At 65.0% G+C, this 21,644-nt stretch overlaps 4 protein-coding genes across 4 annotated transcripts; 2 read left to right on the forward strand and 2 right to left on the reverse strand.

Annotated features, from left to right (window-relative positions):
• Nucleotides 1–8,136, reverse strand: CHLRE_16g674850v5 (uncharacterized protein). The gene is made up of 8 exons (XM_043071252.1): nucleotides 7,790–8,136; nucleotides 7,657–7,728; nucleotides 7,494–7,560; nucleotides 7,001–7,348; nucleotides 2,131–6,865; nucleotides 1,627–1,807; nucleotides 1,050–1,295; nucleotides 1–879 (listed from the first exon to the last, which is right to left on the reverse strand). The coding sequence occupies exons 1-8, from the start codon at nucleotides 8,009–8,011 to the stop codon at nucleotides 631–633; spliced, it is 6,120 nt and encodes a 2,039-aa protein (XP_042916121.1). The 5' UTR covers nucleotides 8,012–8,136; the 3' UTR covers nucleotides 1–630.
• Nucleotides 8,137–8,260: 124 nt separating this feature from the next.
• Nucleotides 8,261–11,652, forward strand: CHLRE_16g674800v5 (uncharacterized protein). Its single transcript, XM_043071251.1, has 6 exons — nucleotides 8,261–8,518; nucleotides 8,691–8,831; nucleotides 8,979–9,126; nucleotides 9,287–9,385; nucleotides 9,574–9,622; nucleotides 9,747–11,652. Exons 1-6 carry the CDS (start codon nucleotides 8,360–8,362, stop codon nucleotides 9,862–9,864), a joined length of 714 nt encoding a protein of 237 aa, XP_042916122.1. The 5' UTR covers nucleotides 8,261–8,359; the 3' UTR covers nucleotides 9,865–11,652.
• Nucleotides 11,653–12,006: 354 nt separating this feature from the next.
• CHLRE_16g674750v5 (uncharacterized protein) lies at nucleotides 12,007–17,528 on the forward strand. The gene is made up of 13 exons (XM_043071250.1): nucleotides 12,007–12,356; nucleotides 12,490–12,549; nucleotides 12,720–12,946; nucleotides 13,088–13,196; nucleotides 13,353–13,436; nucleotides 13,597–13,694; nucleotides 14,058–14,323; nucleotides 14,498–14,550; nucleotides 14,731–14,877; nucleotides 15,086–15,147; nucleotides 15,313–15,421; nucleotides 15,582–15,801; nucleotides 15,978–17,528. Exons 1-13 carry the CDS (start codon nucleotides 12,216–12,218, stop codon nucleotides 17,240–17,242), a joined length of 2,841 nt encoding a protein of 946 aa, XP_042916123.1. The 5' UTR covers nucleotides 12,007–12,215; the 3' UTR covers nucleotides 17,243–17,528.
• Nucleotides 17,529–17,564: 36 nt separating this feature from the next.
• On the reverse strand, nucleotides 17,565–21,616 carry CHLRE_16g674700v5 (uncharacterized protein). The gene is made up of 8 exons (XM_043071247.1): nucleotides 20,930–21,616; nucleotides 20,375–20,507; nucleotides 20,027–20,115; nucleotides 19,674–19,814; nucleotides 19,186–19,373; nucleotides 18,958–18,990; nucleotides 18,750–18,820; nucleotides 17,565–18,445 (listed from the first exon to the last, which is right to left on the reverse strand). The coding sequence occupies exons 1-8, from the start codon at nucleotides 21,122–21,124 to the stop codon at nucleotides 18,156–18,158; spliced, it is 1,140 nt and encodes a 379-aa protein (XP_042916124.1). The 5' UTR covers nucleotides 21,125–21,616; the 3' UTR covers nucleotides 17,565–18,155.
• Between the last annotated feature and the right edge of the window lie 28 nt (nucleotides 21,617–21,644).

A 21,644-nucleotide genomic window follows, 5' to 3' on the forward strand; every position in this document is an offset into this window, starting at 1 on the left:
AAGGCCTGCCATGTAAATGAGGGAAGCCTGCGCGTCTTTCCATGAACTGCAACTTTCAGTGTGCTCAGACGTGACGCAGCACACGCACGTCCACATCCCTACGCCAGGGCTCATCTGACATACACTCGCTGTGCCAACTGCTGAAGTGTACTGCGGCCATGTGTCAGCTGTACGCCAGGCAAGGGCGCACGCACATGTGCACGGACAAACTCGCGCGCTGTCTGCTGGCCCGGTCTCTCTGGAGCACCCGCCGCCACACGCCGCCAGCAGGACAACACAGGCAGCTTGTATGCTTTGAAACACAGCACGAAAGCATGTCAACTCCTCGGTCTCCGAAACGCCGCTACAGCCGTTCTCACGAGGCCCTCGCGCTAGATGAATGCAGCTTGGGCAGCGTCATCAGACCTTATAAGCGGCCTCAAACAACTACTGGACCCCTGCCCGATTGCAGCTCCACACTGGGCAATGAATTCGGACTGGCATACGTATCCCATCCACTGCCGCGCACAACAACTCGCGTAATAGGGCCACTCAAGCAAACCCGTTCATGCGGCATGACTCCTCTCAGTAAACACGCATGCATCAAGTGGTAGCGCATAGGTACTACCTGCGCGCCACCTGCGCTGCCAGCTAGTGTGCCTGCGCCGGCTCCTGCCACACATGCGTCTCCGCTATCCGCATCAGCCACTCCTCGCTCGCCATCACCATCGACGACGGCCCGCTCATGCCGCCCAGCCGTGGCCGCCGCTCCACCGCGGCGGCTCCAGCCCCCACGGCGGCGGCGCCGCCGCCGCGCCCGCCTTGATGCACCTCGCCGCCGCCCCCCACCATGATCAATAAGGTGGCTGAGCGGACCGGCACCACGCGGCCGCCGAGCGCCTGTCAGGAACACCACACAGCCGAGACAAGACAGACCCGTTCATGCGACATGTGCCTCGGGTTACCCGCATGCCGTGCAGCCAGCGCGACTGACGCTACACGCTCGGGCGGTGAAACAGAACAGTGTTCAAAACCATGCAATATCATAATCATCACCCCAACGCGCTCACCACCACCAGCTTCTCCACGTCTGCCTTCCGCGCCTGCGCCTCCGCCAGCCGCGGCCCATTGCACTGCGCGTTGTGCACCGCCACCAGCCGCCCGCCCAGCGGCTTGGCGGTCACGCCCGCGCGGGGCGAGCGCGGGGCGCTCGCGCCGGCAGCGGCTGCAGCGGCGGGCGCCGCATCCTGCTGCTCTTGCTGGGCGCGCAGCTGCAGCTGCACCCGCACGGCGTCCGCGGTGGCCGCGAAGGGTCCCTAGGGGCCGCGGGAGACAGGCAGCGAGGGATTGTGAGCCAACACCGCCGCGCCCAGTCCAATGTCGGTGCCTCCCACTCCCAGCGTCCCACTTCCGCAGTAGAATGGCAGACTCTGAGGCTCCATCCGCGTGCGAGGCGCTACCCCACAGCCACGTCTATAACATCAGCCACAGGCCCGACGCCTCAAACCTGTTGGGTTCGGTTTGGTATGGGCTGGTATCTACAAATCACCCCACCCACCCACAGCACCCCTCACTTGACTTGCCTACCCCAGGGACTTGCGTACCCCACCTGCCGGCACCCGTCAGCCGCCAGCCCTCTCCACCCACCGGCACGCGGAAGTCCCGCTCTGGCAGCCAGCGCCCCGCCGCCAGCGACTGCGTCACCCAGGCCGGCGACACGAACACGGCGCCGTTGGCCACCCCCAGCAGCACCTTGACGGTGCGGCGGTCCGGCACGCCCACCACCAGGTGCGTGACGTGGCCGTCCTCGTAGCCGGGCGTGCAGAGCCTGGGGCGAGGGCGGGGGCAGCCGCACATGGAGAACGGAGTAGCCAAATCGCAAGTTTGGAGTTTGGGGGGGAGGGCAGCGGGGAAAGGGGGCGGGGCAGGAGGCGTGCATTCGCGGCCTTGTAGCAAGAGGAGCCGTCAGCACGGGACTAGGACTAGGACCATGAACGCAAGCGCTTCCGTGCTTGTCCTGCACTGCAGTCTACCGATGTGCGCAACTGTTGTTCCCAGCAGGCCTACCCGAGCTCCCCACACCGAGCTCCCCACAGCCCTGCCCGCCCGCCTGCACGCACGCACGCACGCACGCACTCATCAGTGCCTCACCTGGCGCCGCCCAGCTGCCGCACCGCCGCGCTCACGGCCGCGGCCACGGCTGGCTCCACGGATGTGTGGGCAAGGTAGCGCACACCCGCCCGCATGGGGTGGTCCTTGCCGCGAGGGTACTGCCCCAGCGCCGGTGCACCGGCGGCCCCAGCCCCCGCAGCGGCAGCGGCCTGCCCTGCAGGCGCCCCTGCGCTCGCGGTTGACGCGCTGGGAAAGGCTGAGGCGATGCCGTCCATGAAGATCGCGGAGTTGAAGGCCGCGGAGCCCAGCAGTGCCCCGGTGGCGAGGGCGGTGACCTTGCCCGCCTTGGTGGCGGTGGCGTTGCCGGCCTTGGTGGCCGAGGCCCGGGGGCGCTTCACGCCCGCTGCAGTAGAGCCGGCGGCATTCCCGACAGCTGGCTTTGCGGCGCCCTTTGCAGCGGCGGCGGCAGCGGCGGCGGCAGCGGGGGCTTCCAAGCCGGTGGTCGCAGGAGTGGGCGTGTCGGACCTGGCGGCTCCAGCAGCCCCACGGGCCGTCTTCACGGTCGTGGCGGGCGCCACCTTGGCCGCACCCGCGGCGCCGGCAGGCGGCAGCAGCGGCGCCGTCGAGGCGGGAGCGGGCATGGTGCGCCGCCGCTTGGCGGCCGTGGCCGCCGCCGCCGCGGTGGGCGATGCTGGCGCCTGGTCCTCACCGGCGACTGCGGCTGCCGCAGGCCGCTTACGCCCGGTTGCGGGCTTGGACGCGGGTGGCCTGCCCGCCGGCGTACTTCTGGCTGCTGCCACGCTAGGCGCGGGCATGCCAGTGGCTGTGACGACCGACGCCGTCAGCTCCGCCGCGCCCGTCTCCGTGCTAGCGACAGGCACGGCTTTGGAGCTGTTGGGACCCGGCCCCGCTGTTGGCGCTGCGGCCTTGCGCAAGCTCAGCCGCCCTCGCTGCGTCGGCGGCGCTGCTGCTGCTGCTACTGCTGACGACGACACTGCAGCAGCACCTGCAGCGGTGGTTTCGCCCATGGGCTCGGCCTCCACGCCTCCAGAGCCCTTCTGGGCACTGCTGCTTGCGCCCCGGGCGCCCCCTGTAGGCGTCCGCCGCGCCCGCCTCGAGGCTCCTGCTGCTGCGACCGCCGGCCCCGGCGTCGACCCAGCGTGGCGGAGCCGCGTCGGCCGCAGTCCGCCGTCCCCGCCTTGCTGCTCCGGCCCTTCGTGCGCGGCGCCGCCCTCCTCCTCCTCCTCCTCTGAGAGAGCTGCGCAGGCGTCCTCGCCCTCGCCCTCCGCCTCCTCTCGCACCGCGTGCAGCGGCACTGGTGCCTGGGCACCGGTTGCACGACACACCGTGGCGCAGTCCGCAGCAGCCACGCTGGCTTGGAGCGGCATTGGCATGGGCATGGGCATCGGCATGCGAACAGCCGCAGCGGCACCGGCCGCTGATGCAGAGCCGCCAGCACCCGCCGCCGCCGGGGCCGCCGCAGCCTCCTCCCCTGCTTCCGCACGCGCCAGCTCCCAGTCCAGTGCCCGCCGCCGCGAGCGTGTGGCGCTCGCGGGCGGGCCAGGGCTTGGCGCCGCCACGCCCTGGCGGCTGGTGCCGAGCGCGGCACCCGCCGCTCCTGCTTCCGCCACCGCCGCTCCAGGCGCTACCACCACGATCCCGACACCTCCCTCCGCCGGCCCAGCTGCCGCTGCCCTGCCGGCAGTGTCAGCACCCGCACCCACACCCGCACCCGCTGCCTCTACCGCTGCCTCGGCCTCCACCGTGACGGTGCCGTCGGGCTGCAGCGTGAAGGGCTGGCCGGGCGGCAGGCGCTCCAGGTCCACACCCAGGCGGCAGAAGCGCTTGCGCTGCATGCGGGTGTAATACTTGGGGCTGGTCAGCGGCGTGCCGGAGATGTGGCTGGCGGCGGGACGCACCGCGCCCCGCGGCGGCGAAGCCGGCGAGCCCGGCTGCGGTCCAGGAGCGGGAGCAAGGGCAGGAGCAGTGGCTAGCGGCACCGTGCCTGGCTGTTGCGGCGGTGCGAGTGAGGGTGCAAGCGAGGATGCAGGGCTGGCGCCAGCGGCTGCACGCGACTGGGCGCGTGTCCGAGGAGCGGGAGACGGCACCACTGCAGCAGCCTTGTGGCTGGTGCCCGGATCGGCGTCCTGCTCATCGACGTCATTGCCCGCCTCCGCCGGCCGGCGCCGCTTCTGAGACGCGCCAGGGGTGCGCCCGTCGCCTGCAGGCGGCACCCGCTGGGGGCCAGCCGATTGCTGTTGAGCTTGCAGGCTAGGGCCCGGCTGCTCGGCCGCGCTGTCAGCCTCGGCCTGCAGAGCTGGAAACACGCCGCCGGCAGTACGTTGCGGTTGCTGGTGAGCTGTGAAGAAGGCAAAGGCCAGCGAAGCGCCTGGTCCGGCCGCAACAGTAGTAGGTGGTGCCGCCGCGCTGGCCTTGAGCGCGCTGCTCGGTGGGCGAGGCGGCAGTGGCGACGCACTTACAAGACGGTGTGACCGCCTCACAACGGACCCCGGGCCTTCCGCAGGCGGCAGCAGCAGCGGCTGTGGCAGGGCCTCGTCAGGAAGAGCCGCTCTAGCCATAGCGAAGTCACCACCTGCTGCCGCTGGGGCTCGAGGGCCTGGGGCGGCGACCGGAGACAGGAGCAGCGGTGCAGCAGCCTTCCGCGCACTGCGCCGCCCTGTGCGTGCGGCCGCCAGCTCCGCCTCAGTGTCTACACACGCCTCGGCGCCTTCCGTATTGGCCGCGGCCATCGCTGCCCCGGCCTCCTGCGCCGCTGGTGACCGCTCCAGCACAAGCGCGCCGCGTTTGGGCGTAGCTCGTGTGTGAGGCGGCGGCGGCAGTGCAGCACTAGGCCCTGCCTGGCCGCCGCCATCGACTGCTGGTGGTGGTGGTGGTGGTGGTGGTGGTGGTGGTGGTGGTGCTGCGCTTTCAGCGGAGGCCTTGCGGCCACCGCGGACAAGTGTGGGTGTGACGCCTCCGGCTCCCGCTGCTTCCAAGGCCCCAGCGCCGCCGCCAAGGGTCACCGGCACCAGCGTTAGAGGCGGCGGCGTGAGGGGATTGCGGTGTGAGGACATGGGCGGCGTCGGTGGTAGGCCAGACCGACGCGTCGTGCGCCGGGTCCCTGTCGTCAGCGGAGGTTGAACGGTGAGGGCTACAGCCGCCTCCCGTTGCTGCTGCTCCTGCGGCTGCTGGACTGCTGTGCCCTCAGCGCCTTCACGCACTGCGCTCGCGGCAGCAGCCTCGCGAGCGGTTGCGTCGGGCGCGGCGCCCGCAGGTGCCGCAGGCAAGCCATGCGTTAGCTCTGGGGTGGCGCTTGCGGATTGTGAGGAGCCGTACCCGCCACTGCTTTGAGACTTGAGGCGCGGCACCGTCATGGTCCCGAGCGGCGTGAAGCCAAAGGGACCCGGCGTGCCCCCAAGCGGCGTGCGCATACCTGGCCGCCCGAGCTTCCCTGCGCTCTGCATGGCTAATGCCACCGAGCCCCCAAGCGGCGTGCCGGCGCACGACGCACGCGCCACGCGGCGGCCCGCAGAGCCCGGGCGCCCGCCTGGCACCGCCGCCAGTGCCGCAGCGACCGCCGAGGTCAGAGCGGCGGGCCCTGTGCTGCCTGCCGGTGCTGCCACCCCTGCCGCAGGCAACGAGGAGCTGGGACCAGGCATGGCTGCCGCGTCCTGCGCCACTGTGGACCGGCGGCCCACACTCTTAGCCCGCGGCGGCAGCGGCCCAGGCGCCGCCACCGCTGCGGTTGTGCCGGTTGCCGCCCCGCCGTTGGCCGCGATGGGCACGGCCGCTTGCCCAAGCCGCGCGGCCGTTGAGGCGACTTCCTCTGCTGAAGCCACTGCGGCTGCGGAGGGTGCCCCCCGGGGAACGACTGCGCAGGGCAGCGGACTGTAGCGCGCAGCAGAGGCTGCAGCGGGGTCCTCGCCACCCACCGGCGCGGCCGTTGACGCTGCTGCCGCGGTTGCGGATTGCCGCCGAGACCGTGGCATCAGTTCGGGCGACAGAGGCGTGTGTTGGTGCGGCCTCTTCCTGGCGCTGGCTGCCGCCACCTCTGGAGCTGCCGGCTTGAGCGCTTCAGTCACGGCGCCTGAGTCCCGAGTAGCCGCATAGGCGTCCGCAGTTCTGCCTGGCTCAAATTGATGCACTTGCTGTTGTTGCTCCCGCTGCTGCTCCTGCTGGTGTGGAATCGGCAATGGCCGTTCCTGGGCATTGCCCGAAGCATCCTGCTGCTTGTTGTAAACTGCTGGCTTAAGGACCAACGTTGCCGCCGGTGCTACACTTGTATTCGCCAGGGACGAACCTGGCGCAACACCGGAAACCGAGTGTGGCTGTGCGCCAGCACGCAGCACTGGTATGTTGCCGGGTCTCGCCGCTGCTGTGACGGAGCCACCAGCCTGACGCTGGTGGGCCTGAGGCCAGTCGCCGTGCCCCGCTATGCCCTGCACCTTGAGCGGCCCTGACGGCGGCACCTCCTTGGCCCCCTGCTGCGCCGGCTGCTGCTGCTGCTGCTGCTGTTGCGGCTGGCTTGCCTTGGGCACGAAGGAGAAGTTCAGCGTGCCCTGCCGCAGGCCCTTGCCCGCAACCGTGGACGCTGGTCCTGGCGGCCGTGGTGGCGCCATGGACCCGGGCCGCCCTCCGGCGCCGGCGGCCTTGGTCGCGGCCTTGACTGCAAGCGGCAGCACAGGACCTGCTGGTGCTGCGCCCGGGAGAGCCCTCTGCTTGGCTGCACCAAGGATCGACGCCAGTGAGGGCGCCTTGGCCGGGCGCGGGCAGTCTGTGATAGAGAGTGAACAACCAAGGATGCGAGCGCTCTCAGGGCGGCGTGCTAAGCAAGGTGAGGGGCTGTGCGTGTGCGGAATGCCAGACAGTGCACGCCGAACCCGATGCCTGAGTCATGATTTGCACGTACCTTCTTCATCCTCTTCCTCGACATCCGACAGCGCAGCGGCACAGTTGCGCTCCAAAGTGGCTGCGCCTGCCTGCGCGGCGCCTTTTGCTGCCGGCTTGCTCAGGCCGCTGGCGCCCCGCCCAGCCCCTTCGCCTGCCCCGCCGCCCCGTCCCTCCGCCGCACCCCCGGCGCTGCCGGCAAATGGCCCGTCAAACATGGGCCGGATGTACAGTGGCGCCGCGGGCTCGTCCGCGCTTAGGTCGCGGATTTGCTGGCTGCTGCTGAACAGGGCGTCGTGCACGTCCGCCGTCTCCACCAGCTCACGGGGCCGCGCCAGGGACTTGCGCTTCCGCTTGGCGCCAGCGGAAGCTGCGCCACAGCAGGTAGAAAGCGTCGTTTGTAGTGGAAGCGGGGGTGGAAAGGGCGTGTCAGACCGGAGCGGGAAGGGAAGTACGGCTAGGGGGTTTGCGCCGGGCAGGTGCGGCGGCAAAGCAGGCGTGCGCGGAAGGCTCACCGGTTTTGTTGGGACTGGCGATGAGGAAGATGGGGTCCGCTGGTTTGCGCTCCAGGTACTTGATCTCCTGAAATGGGGCATTGGAAGGGGCGTGAACGATGTCCGAGGCGGGCCAGGCAGGTGCGTGCGGTTGACCAGCAGGCGAAGCGCAGGCACCCCGTACCTTTGCGCGCGTGCCCGTATCCTCGCAGTGGTGCAGCCACAGGGGTGAGACGACGAACACTCGAGGCTCATACTGCGGTAGGGAATAGCGAGTCAGCTGTCGGCAAGCGCCCTCCCGGACCCAAACTACTCACCTTGCCAACCTTGCTGTAAATAGTTCGCAGGTCGCCGTCCTCGGCATTGCGCTCTTGAGCCGTTGACTGCAACTTCCGCTGGAAGATTACGTGTGTCACATCCTTGGTGAGACGAGGCAACGTTTTCGCGCCGAGCGCACGCAGTTTGGCGTTGATGGCCTGCGTTGTGCTGACATCGCCATCCACTCGCTGCCACACATGAACGCTGCACCCCTCGAGCATATTTCGATGCCCAAGGTCGTCAGCCATGGTCAAAAGCGAGCGAGGCAGAAGGCTATAATGAGCATTCTTGGCAGCTGTCGCAGCCGGCAAATTGGAAGATATGCCCTTACAATTCTCAGTAACTCAGCAGTCACGCTTTGCAGTGTATTGAGCGATTGTGGACAACCAGGGGCGTTGAGTGATTCTTGGATTCTCTGTGCAACCTGCGCTCATCGGATACAGGCTCTTCAGGTGCAGTAGACCCGGCAACTAATAGAAGTGAGTACTTCTTATACATAGACAGGCGTTGCCTATCTAAACGCACTCCGGTCAAGGAAACGTCGCTGACTTCCTGGCCTTCTTGCTACTATGGCCTCGCTGATGAACTCTAACCGTCTTGGCAATCGCGCTGCACCATGCCGGACCCGGCGAAATGTCCGGCTTGTTGTTCACGCGACACAAAGCGGAAACTACCAGTCCGGGTCGCAAGCGCTGTCGCAGTCGCAACCCACGACAGGGCGTGCAAAGGTAACGCGAGATGTGGTCATGTGCTTGGGATTTGGATGCTAGCCCCATGGCCATTGGGAAGCGGTGCCACAGCCACTCGTCTAACGGCTCCCCGTGCAAGGGCTGCCCTTGCCGCCTCCCGCCCCTCACCTCACCTCGTGCCCCTCCCTTTTGCGGTGATCCTGACTCGCAGGTTCTGCAGCTGCTCGGGGAGGGACTGGGGCTGTACAACGGCGCTGAGCAGTTTGAGCCGGCCGTGAAGCAGCTCATCCTGGAGAATCCTACCGTGGCGCCAGGCAGCTTTGCTGTACAGCTGGGCCAGGGAACGTGGCAGGTGCGGTAGCGCGGAGCGGTACGACAATCTACCGCAATCCCACAAGTGTGTGTTGAAGCTGTCGCTGTGCCTGTGTATTGATGCAACACCCGCACCCGCACATCGCTTGCCCTATCCCCGTACGGCGGGTTGGCCTACGTCGCGCAGGTGTTCCACGCGCCGCACATCAGCAAGATGAGCTCGGCCCTGTCCACTCGCTTCTCGCCGATCCAGTACCGCCTGACCGGCACCGCGCTCGTGTCCAACGTCAAGTACAGCTCCCCGCTGCTGGGCGACGGCTGGCTATCTGCGGGAGGTGAGCAAGAAGGCGCGGAAGAATGTGGCTGCAAATTGCTGCTGGCTTGTCGCTCGCACAAGGCGGGCTGGGTGTGTGTCCACCGCGTACATGCTCGCGTGTTTATCATGTTCAGGTTTGGGGGTGGGGGATGAGGTGCCAACTGCTTCTGCCATCGCAGGCACCATGGCTCGCAAGTACGATGACGCTGTGGAGGTGACCTTTGACCGGTTCTGGGTTGACCTGGGCGCGGATAGCCTGCGCGCGGACCTCCCGGCCGGTGAGCACTTTCCCCACGTATAGGCCACCACATTCCCCGCGGCGGGCGCATTGCTCAGGACAATGGGTTACGGTTCGTCTTAGTCAGCAAACAAGACACCAACACTTTGGTCGGACAGTCATTTGCACGTCGCTGGTCTGATGGACACGTTGGCGCATTCTGTGCGTGTCGTGGTGCCTCTTGTGCAGACTCGGCGAAGCAGCTCTTCACGCCCGACGGCGTCGTCGGCGCACTTGGGTAAGCCACCGTGGGGGCATGCCTGGATGCGGCGCATGCTTGAATCCTGTTGCTGCCTTGCCCGTGCCTACCCATCACTCGTCCCTCAATTCCGACGCCCCTTGCCTGTTACACTTGTACGCAGCCGCGCCGCCTTCTTTCCCCAGCTGGCCGTGTTCCCGGTGCTGTACCTGGACTCGGACCTGGCAGTGTTCAAGTTCACGCCGCTGGACTCAGCCATTGCGTGCCACCGCGTGGCGTAGTGAGTGACGGGCTCCTGCGGCTGGGGGTTGGCAGCAAGATTCCTCCCTAGAAGGGGTGGAGGCGCTGGCTGCATTTAGAGTGACTTTGCGTGGGGCGGGGCGCGATTACGGTAGTCAAACTATAAGACGAAGGGGCGCCAAGTCTGAGGCGCGCAGTGAGCAAAGCAAACAGCACATTCAAGCTGATTTGCAGGGGTGGTTTTCAAGTATTATGTGCGTGGCGATTCATTCATATTGCTCTAGCGTCAGTCATTACCGTAGTGAACTGCCGACACGTACTTCTTGGTAGTGCTCTAGCGTAACCAATGCAATCACTAGTGACTATTACATTTGCGAAGCGTCTACCTGTGCGGTGTGCGTGTAGTCCTGGACGCAGCACCAGGCGTAATAGCCCACTTGCATAGTGGTCCAGACACCGTCAACATGATACCGTCATGCTTGTAACTAGTTCCGCCGAGCTTAATGAGGAGCATAAGTGCGTCCATTCACACTCGCCGACGGCACACTGTATAATGAGATGCCTCAACTCCGCTCAGCCGTCATCCGCCTGCACATTGCCCGCAGCATCATTGGCCAGTCCCCCTCCCCATATGCCACACACGCACATGCGCTGTCATCTCCATCGGTGCTGCACCTACTGAACATTATGGACCCACAAACTCGAAACCGGAAACAGTCCGCACGACCGCACTCCAGTGTCAGCCCATTAGGCAACTCATCCTTGAGCTCCTGCGGGCTCCCTTCCACCGCAGTGTCGAGTCGACCAAAGCTCATGCCAGCCAAAATCAGAGAGTTCATGTGCATGTATGCGCCAGGCGTAAATGGGTGCGAAGGCTGTATGAGCGCGCCGCGGGCGTGTCAAACGGCCCCTGGACGCAGGCACCCAGACGCGTACGATCGCGAGTGTGGCGTTGCAGTGTGTCTGTGTGGTGCTATCGCCTGGCCGGGCGCCCGGAGCGTGAGGAATGCGCATCAGCAAACTTCCAGCCAGCCAGCAACTTGTCGGTACAGTAACTCCGGCGTTCGACCAGCCATGCACTTCTGCTCTGCCGCTGCAAACTGTTTGCCGTCTGCTTGGGGTATGGGCGTCAGCTGCACCCTACGGGACGTCGCCAACCTGCCTAAACCCTGTCCCATCACACACCCAGACGCGTACGGCCGGGACGGAACCCCTTTTTCGCCACGCATACGCATGGTGGTTAGCCCGGGCAAGCCAGCTGGGTCGATCCGCCCCCCCCCCCCGCAATTCTGAAACTGGCCCCCGCCTTCATTAGGCTCCGAGCTACGCTCACCCACATTGGCAATTCGCCTCACATGTGAGCCTTTCTGGTGAAGCGACGCTTTCCCTGCCCAGCACAAATTTGCATGGTGCTTTGCTTCAGATATGACGGACGTTTGCAATCGGTGCAGGCACGTTCAGCGAGATTTCGCCGGTTCAGGCTCGTCTTCGTCCTTGCGCTTGGGCAAAGGCACAAGGAAAACGGCTACCAGATTCCACACGACTATAAAGGCAATGCCCAACAGGACTAAACGTCGGTCAGATCTAAGGTGTTGCAAGAAGTCAAGCATGTTCAGTAAGCAGCGACTCGCTGACGGCAAGCTAATTGGTATCGGTCACATGGTCTTAGTAAGGTGCAGACGTGTCCAAATTCAGACCTGAAACTTGACCACAATCGGAGTGCATGGCGCTCGTGTGGGTCGCAGTTTCCCGCATCGAAAGCCGCTGTGTCCCCCGACCTTTGCCCACTGGCCATTCCTTCCCCGTTGCCCATGTAAGTGGGGATTCTATGCAGCGTTTTAACGCGTCACAGAGGCTGGTCCCAACTTGGATAAGCACGCCAGACATCCCAGCCGTGATCCTGGCATCCTGACATGCTCGCGGCCTGGCTCGTGCAGGTAACTGGAAAGCCGAACAGCACAAACACCCATGGCTTAGCCATGATTCGACATGTGACGCACTTAAGGCTGACTGGTGTTGTCTACCGACGTCTTGCCGTGCACGACACCCTCCTCCAGCCCCCCCTTAAATCCTCCCCCTTGGTGCGGCCGTGGCATGGAGTCGGCGGGGGGTTCTGGCCCCGCCATGTTTTGCCGCCTGTTGTACCCTACTGCTTACAGAGCGCAGCTCCCATAGACCTGCTTACATAGCTAGTTCATATCCCGTGAGCCACTGGCGAGCGGGCTTGTCAATAGTCTGCAAAGCCTTTATCTTACCACGCTGCGGCTTCTGCGACTCGTTCTGTCCTCCTGCGCTGTCTTTTGACAAGTCTCACGACTTCACACAGCTCTCACCGTCTTGTGCAAAGGCCGTCCGGGCGCGGCAGAGCGGCACTCCGGCCTTCCCGCCAAAAATGGAGCCTGGCGCTCAGTCCACGCCCGCGCTCTCCGCGCTGCCCTGCTGCACGTTGGCGGAGCTGCAGCCGTCACCTGTGCCCAGCCTGGAAGACTGGGTGGCTAGCGACGCGTGGCTGGAGCGCGCCGTTTACAATGCGGTGGGTCACGGTCGCGGGCGCAGAGCCGCGCGGTCCCGCAGCTTCTTGAAGCGTGGCACTTTTCATACGGCAACACGCCGGACTGAGGCGCCTGACGTCCTCTGCCCTTACCGAATTTGCACGCGCCTCGCAGAAGCAGCAGGTTAGCAGCCTGTTTGCCTACTTCCGCCTCAACAAGCGCGATGACCAGACGGTGAGTCTGTGTAGCATTTCGGCGAGCTCACAGGGTTTGGGTCGGGGAATCAGCGCTGGCCTTGACTTGCTCGATCTGGGTCACGCGCGGGTCAAACGCCTGCGGCAGCGCGCCGCGCCCTTGCGCCGCATAGCAGACAGGAGCGCACATGCCACAACATGCACACGCAGGTCATGGTCATGTCCATCAAGGATAATTTCCTTGCGGCGGCGTTCCCACTCCCCCGGCGTCGCGACGTTGCGCGCAGCAGTCTGGCTGCGGCAGCGGCTGCGCCGTATGAGGCGGGTGCTAGCGGCGGGGAGGACGGCGGCAGCGGCGGAGAGGACGGCGCAGGGGAGAGTGAGGCGAAAGTGCGCAACCGCAGCCTTTCGCTGCAGACTACCTACCTGTACTATGGGTAAGGGCGGCGTTGAGTATTGCGGTTTCCGGAGGTCATTGTTTGGCTGTGGAGGCGTGTAAGTTCCTCGGAGTTTTGAGTTCTACGGAGTTTAGGTCACGCCGCTGCCTAATGCCCAATTCATTTGCCCCCCTTACCCAGGGTGCTGTTGCACGCGCTGCGGAAGCTGTACCCCATGACGCTGCCGCCCGGCGTCAACGCCTCATCCCGCTTCGCCAAACCCACCGTGGCGGCTGGCGACGTGCCCAAGGTAGGGTGCGCGACACGAAGGCGGGGCATGCTAAATGCACATGGCGGCTGATGCTGTATGCATGGTTTCAAACAAGTCAGACGCATGCGTGGGAGCATGTTTGAGAGACCTTGTGGTAATGGTCTAACCCATCCAGGTCGCGGCCGTGCCACGCAGGTGTCTCACCTCCTCTCCATCCCCGTCTTCCACACCTCGCTGCTCACAGTGGCCGCCATGGTCACGCGCGCCATCGCGGACCGGGTGCGTGAGTGCATGCACCTCCACGTCACTGTCTGTCCGCAACCACGGCGATGACCGAACCTCCACGGCAGTAGCTTGCACCAGCGTGTCCGGCACCACCTGCCGGACAAGCCCGCTGCTGACTCATCAGTTATCATCATTCCCGCATCCACCCTTGCAGGACCCCACCTGCCTGGGCGCCACGCCGGACCTGTTCCTGCGCATCCCGCAGGCCGCGGGCTTCGCCCCCAACATGATGGCGCTGTGGAACGCCGCCAGGTGCGAGAGTCCCTGGGTCCGTGTTGGGAAGACATCAGGTGCGGGACTGGGTTGGTGTTCGGGCAGCAACAGGAGAGAGGGGCTGACACTGGGCGTATGGTCTGGGCGGTTACCGTGTACGATGTGTGCCTGGGAGCAGACGAGGGCGGTGAGTGATGGTGATATGGGTTTATGGGCATGTGGGTCGGCTTGGGCTTGCTGCGGGCGTGTAGATTGCCTGGTTGGCTTTGCAGGGTGCCTGCACAAGGAGTGCTTGGAGCTGCACACCTGTCCTGCTTGCGTAGTCTTACATGCAAGTAGATGGCCCCCACGTGTACAACCCTCTCCCCATCCCGATCGTCTCCCAAACCCCTGTTCGCCCAGGTGGTACCAGGAGGCGTTCGTCAGCATGCCGCTGTCGGCGGCGGGCGGTGGCGGCAGCGGCGCCGCGGGCGGCGAGGGCGGCAGCAGCCAGCAGGCGGGTGCAAGCGAGCCGGGCCAGGCCGCCGCCGCGGCCGGCTCGGCGGCTGAGGCGCAGCTGATGCCGGCGCTGCCGGGGCGCTTTGTGTTGGGGCGCCTGATGCGGGTGTGCGAGGAGCGCGGCGTGCTGGCGGAGGGCTCCACCGTGTACTGCATTCTGACGGAGGGCGGTGAGTCGCGGCCTCGCGGGGGTACCGTCACAAGGGGTACTTGGATTCACGTATGCGGCTGTCGATTGAGCGGAGGGCGGGCGGGCGAGTTGGTGCGCGGAAGGCGCTGAAGTGCTCTCAAACTTGCTGCAACCCTGCCGCTATGCGTGTGTGTGTATATGTGTGTGTTTGCAGCTGCGGGCGGCTACACGGAGGGAGACAGCGCGCTGCTGCACGTCTTCCTGCAGGTAGACTGTTATATGCGCTGTTAGATGTTCAGGCCTTGCTGAGGTGTTCACATCAGGGCGACACAGCGTCTTATAATGCTCGCGCTGTTCGGACGCATCGCCACCCGCTATCTAAACCCGCCTGTCAGTGACCTTGCGTGACCCACCCATCACCACCCCTTTATCTCCAATCGCGTGCAGTCGTACGCGCGCCGCGCCACGGCCACGGTGGAGCGCATGGCGGCAGTGGCCCTGCAGCAGTTGGCAGCGGCGGCGCGCGCGGCGGGTGAGGAGCCGCACGCGCACCATCACCTGCTGCCGGAGCTGGCGGCAGAGCTCATGGACCAGGTGGGCCGCAGGTTGCGGACAGGGCCGGATGCAAAGATGTAATAGAATGGCGTTCGTTGCGAATAAGCATGGGCCCTGAAAGCCCGTAATGATCCCGGAGTCCAGCATTGGTCAGACCGCCAACATGCTCGGGGCATTGAATGTAGCTGCACTGTAGCTCAGGCCCCCTTCCCCCCTCGCCCCTACGTTACGCCCATGGTGAGTGCAGGTGATGTGCACGCGCCTGGAGCTGTGCTTTAACCAGCACGTGTCGGTTCTGGCAGCGTGCTGGTGAGTGGTTTCGAGTATGCGAAGGCTTGCAGTCATGCCGGGATCCCCGCTCGTGTTTCAGGGTCGTGGAAGACCTTGCCCGTGGTGCTGCGGCACAAGTTCCCGTACAACTCCCCCATTGTAGCCCTCACGCCAGCGCCGCAAATCATTCCGCCCGACCCGCAGCCTGTACAGCGTGGGCAAGGCGCTCAAGCTGCGGCTGCCCTTCTCCGCCATCACCCGCGCCTTCCTGACCTACCTGCCCGACCACCCTGCAGACCTGTTCGACCGGCAGGTGCGCGCAGCGCCGCAGCCGCCGCAGCCTCCGGCCGCCTCAAAATGACTGGCTTACTTGTTTTTTCAGTTTGCTGCATTTATTGAAAACTTGTGATCGTTACAGGACTGCTGGGGTTGATGCGTACGGCCTCCCTGCTGTCCTCCTGGTGGCGGTGCAGGTGGAGCTGCAGCCAGCGGGAGTGAGCGCCGGCAGCGGTGGTGGCGGGGGCGCCGGAGGCGGCGCCGCAGCGCGCGCCCTGGCCGCGCGAGCGGCTGCAGCAGCGGCGTCGGTGGCTGGCGGTGGCAGCGCGGAGAGCGGCGGTGCGACGTTGGAGCGGCCGGCAGTGATGGGTGACATCCGGGCCTTCTACAACCAGAGCTTCCTGCCAGCCATGGAGGGTGCGTGGCCCGGGCGCTGAGGGGGTACAGGCCGCTGGGCTTGCGTACCGTATTGATGCATGGTCCCCGGGGTTTTCAAGTGGCGAAGAGAACCCCCGGGATCAGAGTAGGCGTACTAAGCACTACCGCTCACGACTACCGTTTCAACTCCGGTCATCTTGCCTTTCTTCTCGCAGGCACAGTGCGGTCGCTCGTGCGCACCCGCACAATGGGCACCGCAAGCATCGCCACCGCGGGCCCGATCCCACCCATGCCGGGCTACCCCGCCGCGCTCACCGCGCCTGCGGCCGCGGAGCCGCTGCCCGCAACCGCGACAGCGGATACTGAAGCGCAGCGCGACACTAACGCGCCCCCCGCTGATGCTCCCACTGTGGCAGCAGCAGCGCAGCCCGCCGCAGCAGCAGCGCAGACAGCATCCGCACCGGCCGGCTTTGCATTCCCGGCCCTGTCTGCAGGCGCCGACGGGGCCGGCGGCGAAGCCGTGGTGGTGGCGCAGGCGTGTGACGCGCCGGGCTTGCGCTCAGTGACGGAGGTGGCCCGTGCAGACGAGACCGCTGCTGCAGAAGAGGGCAACCCCGGTGGCAGCGCGCCGCTGGGCAAACAGCAGCAGTGCTCGGGGGCGCACAGCGTCGCTAGCCTCCGGGAGTGGGACCAGGGCCAGGCTGAGGCCGGCACACGCGACGGAGGCACTCAGGCCTTCGGCGCCACAAGCGCAGTCACCCGCGGAAAGGCCCCGCCACCGCGCACAACTCGGCGCACGACGGCCATGGCGGCCGGTGCCCGCGCACGGCCTGGGCGCCCGGCTCTGTCAGTGCTGCCTGATGAAGAGGAGGGCGAAACCGCTGGAGACGACGCCGCCGGAAATGAGGAAGCGGAGGCGGCAATCGGCGCGGACGATGGCAACGCCAGCGCCGCGCACAACCAGCGGTACGGCCGCCCCCCTGGCGCCACCGGCGCCGCCAAGAAGGCGGGTGGCCCGGGCATCCTGCGGCTGCTCCGCCCGCCGCCGGCAAACGTGGTGCCAACCGCTGACGTGGCCGCGGATGGCGCGCGCAGCAAGAGCACAAAGCCAAAGGTGGGGCTTCGCACGGACGTGGGCGCCTCGGTCGAGGACGGCGGGGGGCAGGCTACTGTGCTGGTGAAGCTGCCGCCGCGGCCGCCGTGGCCTGCTGCGGCCTCGCCGCTTGGGTCTGCCAAGCCCACGGCCTTCATCTCCGTGCACCCGCAGCCCCAGGACGCCAGCGGCCTCGGCGGCGCCGGCGTCGTGGTGGGGGACAAGGAGAACCTGCTGCGGGTGGTGGGCGCTGGAAAGAAGGCGGACGAGTATGGGTTTGAGGATGCGGATGGCGCCGCCGCTGCGGCCGCCACGGCAGCAGGTGCCTTCACAGCTGGCTCGGTCGGTGGGGCGGGCGGCCGGCGCCGTGCCTCGTCTTACCGCTAGGAGGCCGTCATCCGTCTGTACACGCGATGAGTGGGAGCGCGAGCACGACGGGCGGCTGACGGCCATTACGTTTAACGTTTCATCAGGCCATGTGTAGTTATAGACTCGTAGATTAGATGGGTTGTATGAGTGAACAGCGTGACCAAGTACATTCATCGCGTGTCGTCATGCTGGCGTATCGGCGTATCGACGACGCGTACGAGGAGGGGGCGGTCAAAGTGTCATCGGGTACGAACGTGCGCGCCTGCAGTCCGCTGCACATGCCTGAAGAATAAGCCTACTTGTGGGTCGAGGGGGAGTTCATCCTGGACTGCGTCTTTCTTGATGCCCCGTGTTACACGTGTCCTAGTGTGTGTCCTGTTCAAGGTGTGGTTGGCCCCGTCCGATGCCGATGCCAGGCACGAACACAAGACATGCTAGCTTCCATGGTGGCATGTCGTTGGCAACCAAGACCGTGTGAAATGTGTACAGGAGGTTCACTGAAGCGCTCAACCAAGCCCAACCTAGGCTATACGGCGAAGAACGCCATGCCACCATGGAAGCTAGCATGTCTTGTGTTCGTGCCTGGCATCGGCACCGGCTCTACTGGTCACAGCTTGATAGTGTAATCACAATCTGATCACTGCTCCCTGGCGTAGCACGTGAATAGGTGCATGCATGACTACCATATGCGACAGAGTCCAATATCGACCAACTCCAAGAAGTATAAATCAGCATGAACATGTTGGCCGCAAGAATTCTTTGGGTGCGACGCATGCATGAATCCACCCTCACAGTCACAGCCATCGGTGTTCTTCATGCACATTCCCACATTCACTCCTGCCTCCGACACCACCTCCCCTTCTCCCACGCCCACGCCCACATCCTCCGCTCCTCCCCGCATACAAAACCACTCCACGATGCCGTACCCCGCCTAGACCCGCAGCGCCGCGTCCACCTCCGCCGCCTCCGCCGCCAGCGCCGCCTCCTCATGCGCCGCATCCGCCGCCGGCACGCCCGCCAGCGAGTGCAGGTCCACGGGCTCGCCCGTGGCTTTGCCGTACAGCTGTGCGAACACGGCGGGCAGGCGGCCGGGCTGCAGCCAGCCGGGGCGCTTGGGCCCCTTCTGGTCGGGCTGGCCGTGGCGGCCCAGCACGGGGCCGGCCATCTCGGGAGGGATGCCTGAGGCGCCGTACAGCGCCCCCAACATGCCGCACACGATGGCTGAGGCGGAGGGGTATGGAGGAGGAGAATGGTGGAGGAGAGGGAGCAAGGCAGGGAGGGGAGCGAAGGGGGAGAGGTCAGGGGCGGGCGGGGAGCGAGGCATGGGGCGGTGTGTGGCTTGGCAGGGGCGCGTGACTGGGCTTAAGGAGTGTCGAAACACGCGCGTGCTGGAAAGGAAAGGGAATCTTACGTGTACATATGTGTGTGTGTGTGTGTGTGTGTGTGTGTGTGTGTGTGTGTGTGTGTGTAGGGAGCACACGGGAAAGAAGCACAGCGTATTGACCCGGCTTCAATGCGTGCTCACCGGCGTTGGTGTCTGTGTCGCCCTTCAGCAGCAGCGTTTCCCGAAGCGCCGTGCGGAAGGGCGTGCGCAGGCTGCGGCGATGCGGGCGAGCGGGGAGCAAGAAAGGTAAAGTCACTGGGACGTCAACCCATGGCTGCAGCGGTCACGATGTCGGGCCCCTTTCCAGCGCTGAGCCCCCATATCCATGCCATGCATTCCAACCACTTACTGGAGGTGGCGGAAGGCGTAGAAGAATCCGTACCTGCAGAATGATGCAACGCATACCGTACAGTATGAACCGGACACCAAGGCAAGCCGTTTGAGTGAAAGCCCTAGCACGTGCTTTCCTTACCATGGCATTCACCGTATGCAGCGGGTGCGCACTACTGAGGGCAGCAGCCTGCAACCAACTGCCCCATCGAGTGATCCTGTCCACCACGCAACCGCACACACTCACTTGACGAATCCGATCATGCGGTTGGCCGCCGGCCCCGGCGCCGTGCCCAGCGCGTCCGTGAGCCACTCCATGACCTCGGCACACGCGTGCTGCGCGGCCCAGCCCTTCGCGGCCGCCACGGCGCCCTCCACGTCACCCGGGCGCTCGATGAGGTTGCGCACGGCGATGAGGTAAACCGCGCTGGCGTGCTGTGGGCAGGGTGGGGCAGGGCGGGGGGCAGAGGCGTTTGTCATGTGCTTAGCAGGCAGCCAGGTCAGGAGGCAGCCAGATTAGGCGGAAGGCTATGCTGCCGTTACGGCTCGGTCTGGGGGACAGCCGACAGAGCAAGCAGATGCAGAGGCAACACACCTCGGCCAACCCCATACCAGGTCCGGGCTTCCGGGGTTGGACAGCCGTTCATTGAGAAGGGAGCGATCAAGTCACAAGTTTGAAGCGTCGAACTCAAGTAGGAACGGCTGGGGGAGTGCCAGGGCCACCCTAACACGCACCTGGGTTACGACGTGCGGGTGGGACAGCCGGCAGTCCTCCATGGCCGCCGCCGCCAACTGGTCGTCTGTCAGGCGGGCGCCCCACACCGCCAGCGGCGTGCAGCGCATGAGCGCGCCGTTGGACTGCGAGTCCTTAGAGAACTGCATTCATCGTACATGTGTGTGCGTGTGTAACAGAATCAGGCAAGACATACGTTGTTTTGAAGGAGTAGGCCACGTGTAAGATGGGCCCCGGACAGACAGCTGGAATGCGAGGAGTCATTAGTGCGAGGCGGTGACCGCAGAGGCAGTCCACCCTCGCATCATGCACCACCACAGCTCCCATGCTTTACAACACTGCAGCAGGACCGCACCTGCGCCTGTTTCCGCATGATGGGCGCCAGCGGCCCCGACGAGGGGTCGTGGTGAGTGGCGGCGGAGAAGGCGGTGCGACACGTGTTACCTGCGGCGGCACACGTACAGGTGGCAGCATACATGCGTGGCTTAGATGTAGGCAAAACCCACGAGGCAAAATACAAGACGCGTGAACAGTTGACAATATCCAATTCGGCATGCCGCCTTGACCGCCCGGATATGGGCATCCCGCACGTAACTCGCCGCAAATGGGTCATGGAACCCCGTGCAAAACTCTGGCTTTCCAATCCTGACCTGAGACTTTGAAGTTTTATACGGTCTCATGTGCTTGCAAGCCCGCCACTCACCCACGTCGAAGGGGTGGCTGTTGAGCCAGGCGCCATAGCTCTGCGCCACGTGCTCCGCCGGGAAGCCCTCAGTAGGCTCGCCCTGAGACAGGCCTGACGCCAGCGCCAGAGCCAGCTCCGAGTCATCCGTGATCTGCGAAACAAGGGTGTGGTTATAGGGTAACAGATGTCAGGTTTGTGGCGTGCCGGCTATGAATGCGACATTACAAGAAGGGACAGTCCGGCCAAGCAAGGGTGCCCCGCGCCCAGGTCAGGAGGGAATTATCTCCGGCCCGAAGAGAAACACCCCCCCCCCAGCTGGCCGGCATGCCGGCTATGGCGTGATCAGTTGGTGCTGCCGGCCGTCCGTATTAATTGTGTGACGGGAGCCAGCACCGCTGCCTAGCCGGCCGGGCCGGGCCAGACCGAGCCGGGCCGGGCCGCCAGGCGTACTTCCTGCCGTCGTCCAGAAGCCGAACAAGAGCTTGGCAAGGCAGGCCTAGCTTCAGTGCCATGACAGCACCCGCATTCGTACCGCGGTGCCCAGGCGTCTTCCTGCAGGTCTGTCCCCCTCACCTGGCCGGGGCCCACACCCCAAACGCCACCGCCCGGAACGGTGAGCGCTCTATCGACGGTCTCTGGATTGTTGTTTTTGTCGTTAAACTCAAGGACTGCGCCAACGCAATCCCCTACAAATGCACCCAGCATGGCGCCGAAGGCAGCATCTTGTGAGCTCGTCGCAGACGCGGAGCCCAGGGACTTTTTTGACATTGTATTTTGCCCAGAAAATAAATATTTATGACGTATGTGTGATAACGACGGCGCCCAAAATGGTCTCGTTTTGCACCCTCGGGCGCACGGTGCGCACGCTAAAGAAGCTATTATGAAGCAAGGAAGTCAAAAAGGACTACACCAGTATGGCTTCGTCCTGGACCTGGATCTAGCCAGGCCCCGACACGCCATCCTTCCGTACCAGTGCCCCCTCGTCTTCACCCATTGCAAATATTTACGCGCAGCCGCGTCTGGCATCTCATAGGAACAACCCGCCATCGAACAGACACACCCATCGTCAAAAAAGCAGTGGCATTTTGCCGTCGTCTCACGGTTCCCTCTGTGGATAAATGCGCCAACCTCATGTACATCCCCCAAAACTGCAGTGCAGCCCCAGTGTCGCTCACGGCTCACCGCCGTACGCTCCCATTGCATTCCAGCGTTGGCCTCAGGCCTCACACCATTCGCATGTTCACGGTTACCTGGAGCGCCCTACCACACTCCAACCCGGATGGTGCTT

This window comes from Chlamydomonas reinhardtii, chromosome 16 (assembly GCF_000002595.2).
Source record: "Chlamydomonas reinhardtii strain CC-503 cw92 mt+ chromosome 16, whole genome shotgun sequence".
In the NCBI taxonomy this organism is placed as follows: Eukaryota; Viridiplantae; Chlorophyta; class Chlorophyceae; order Chlamydomonadales; family Chlamydomonadaceae; genus Chlamydomonas; species Chlamydomonas reinhardtii.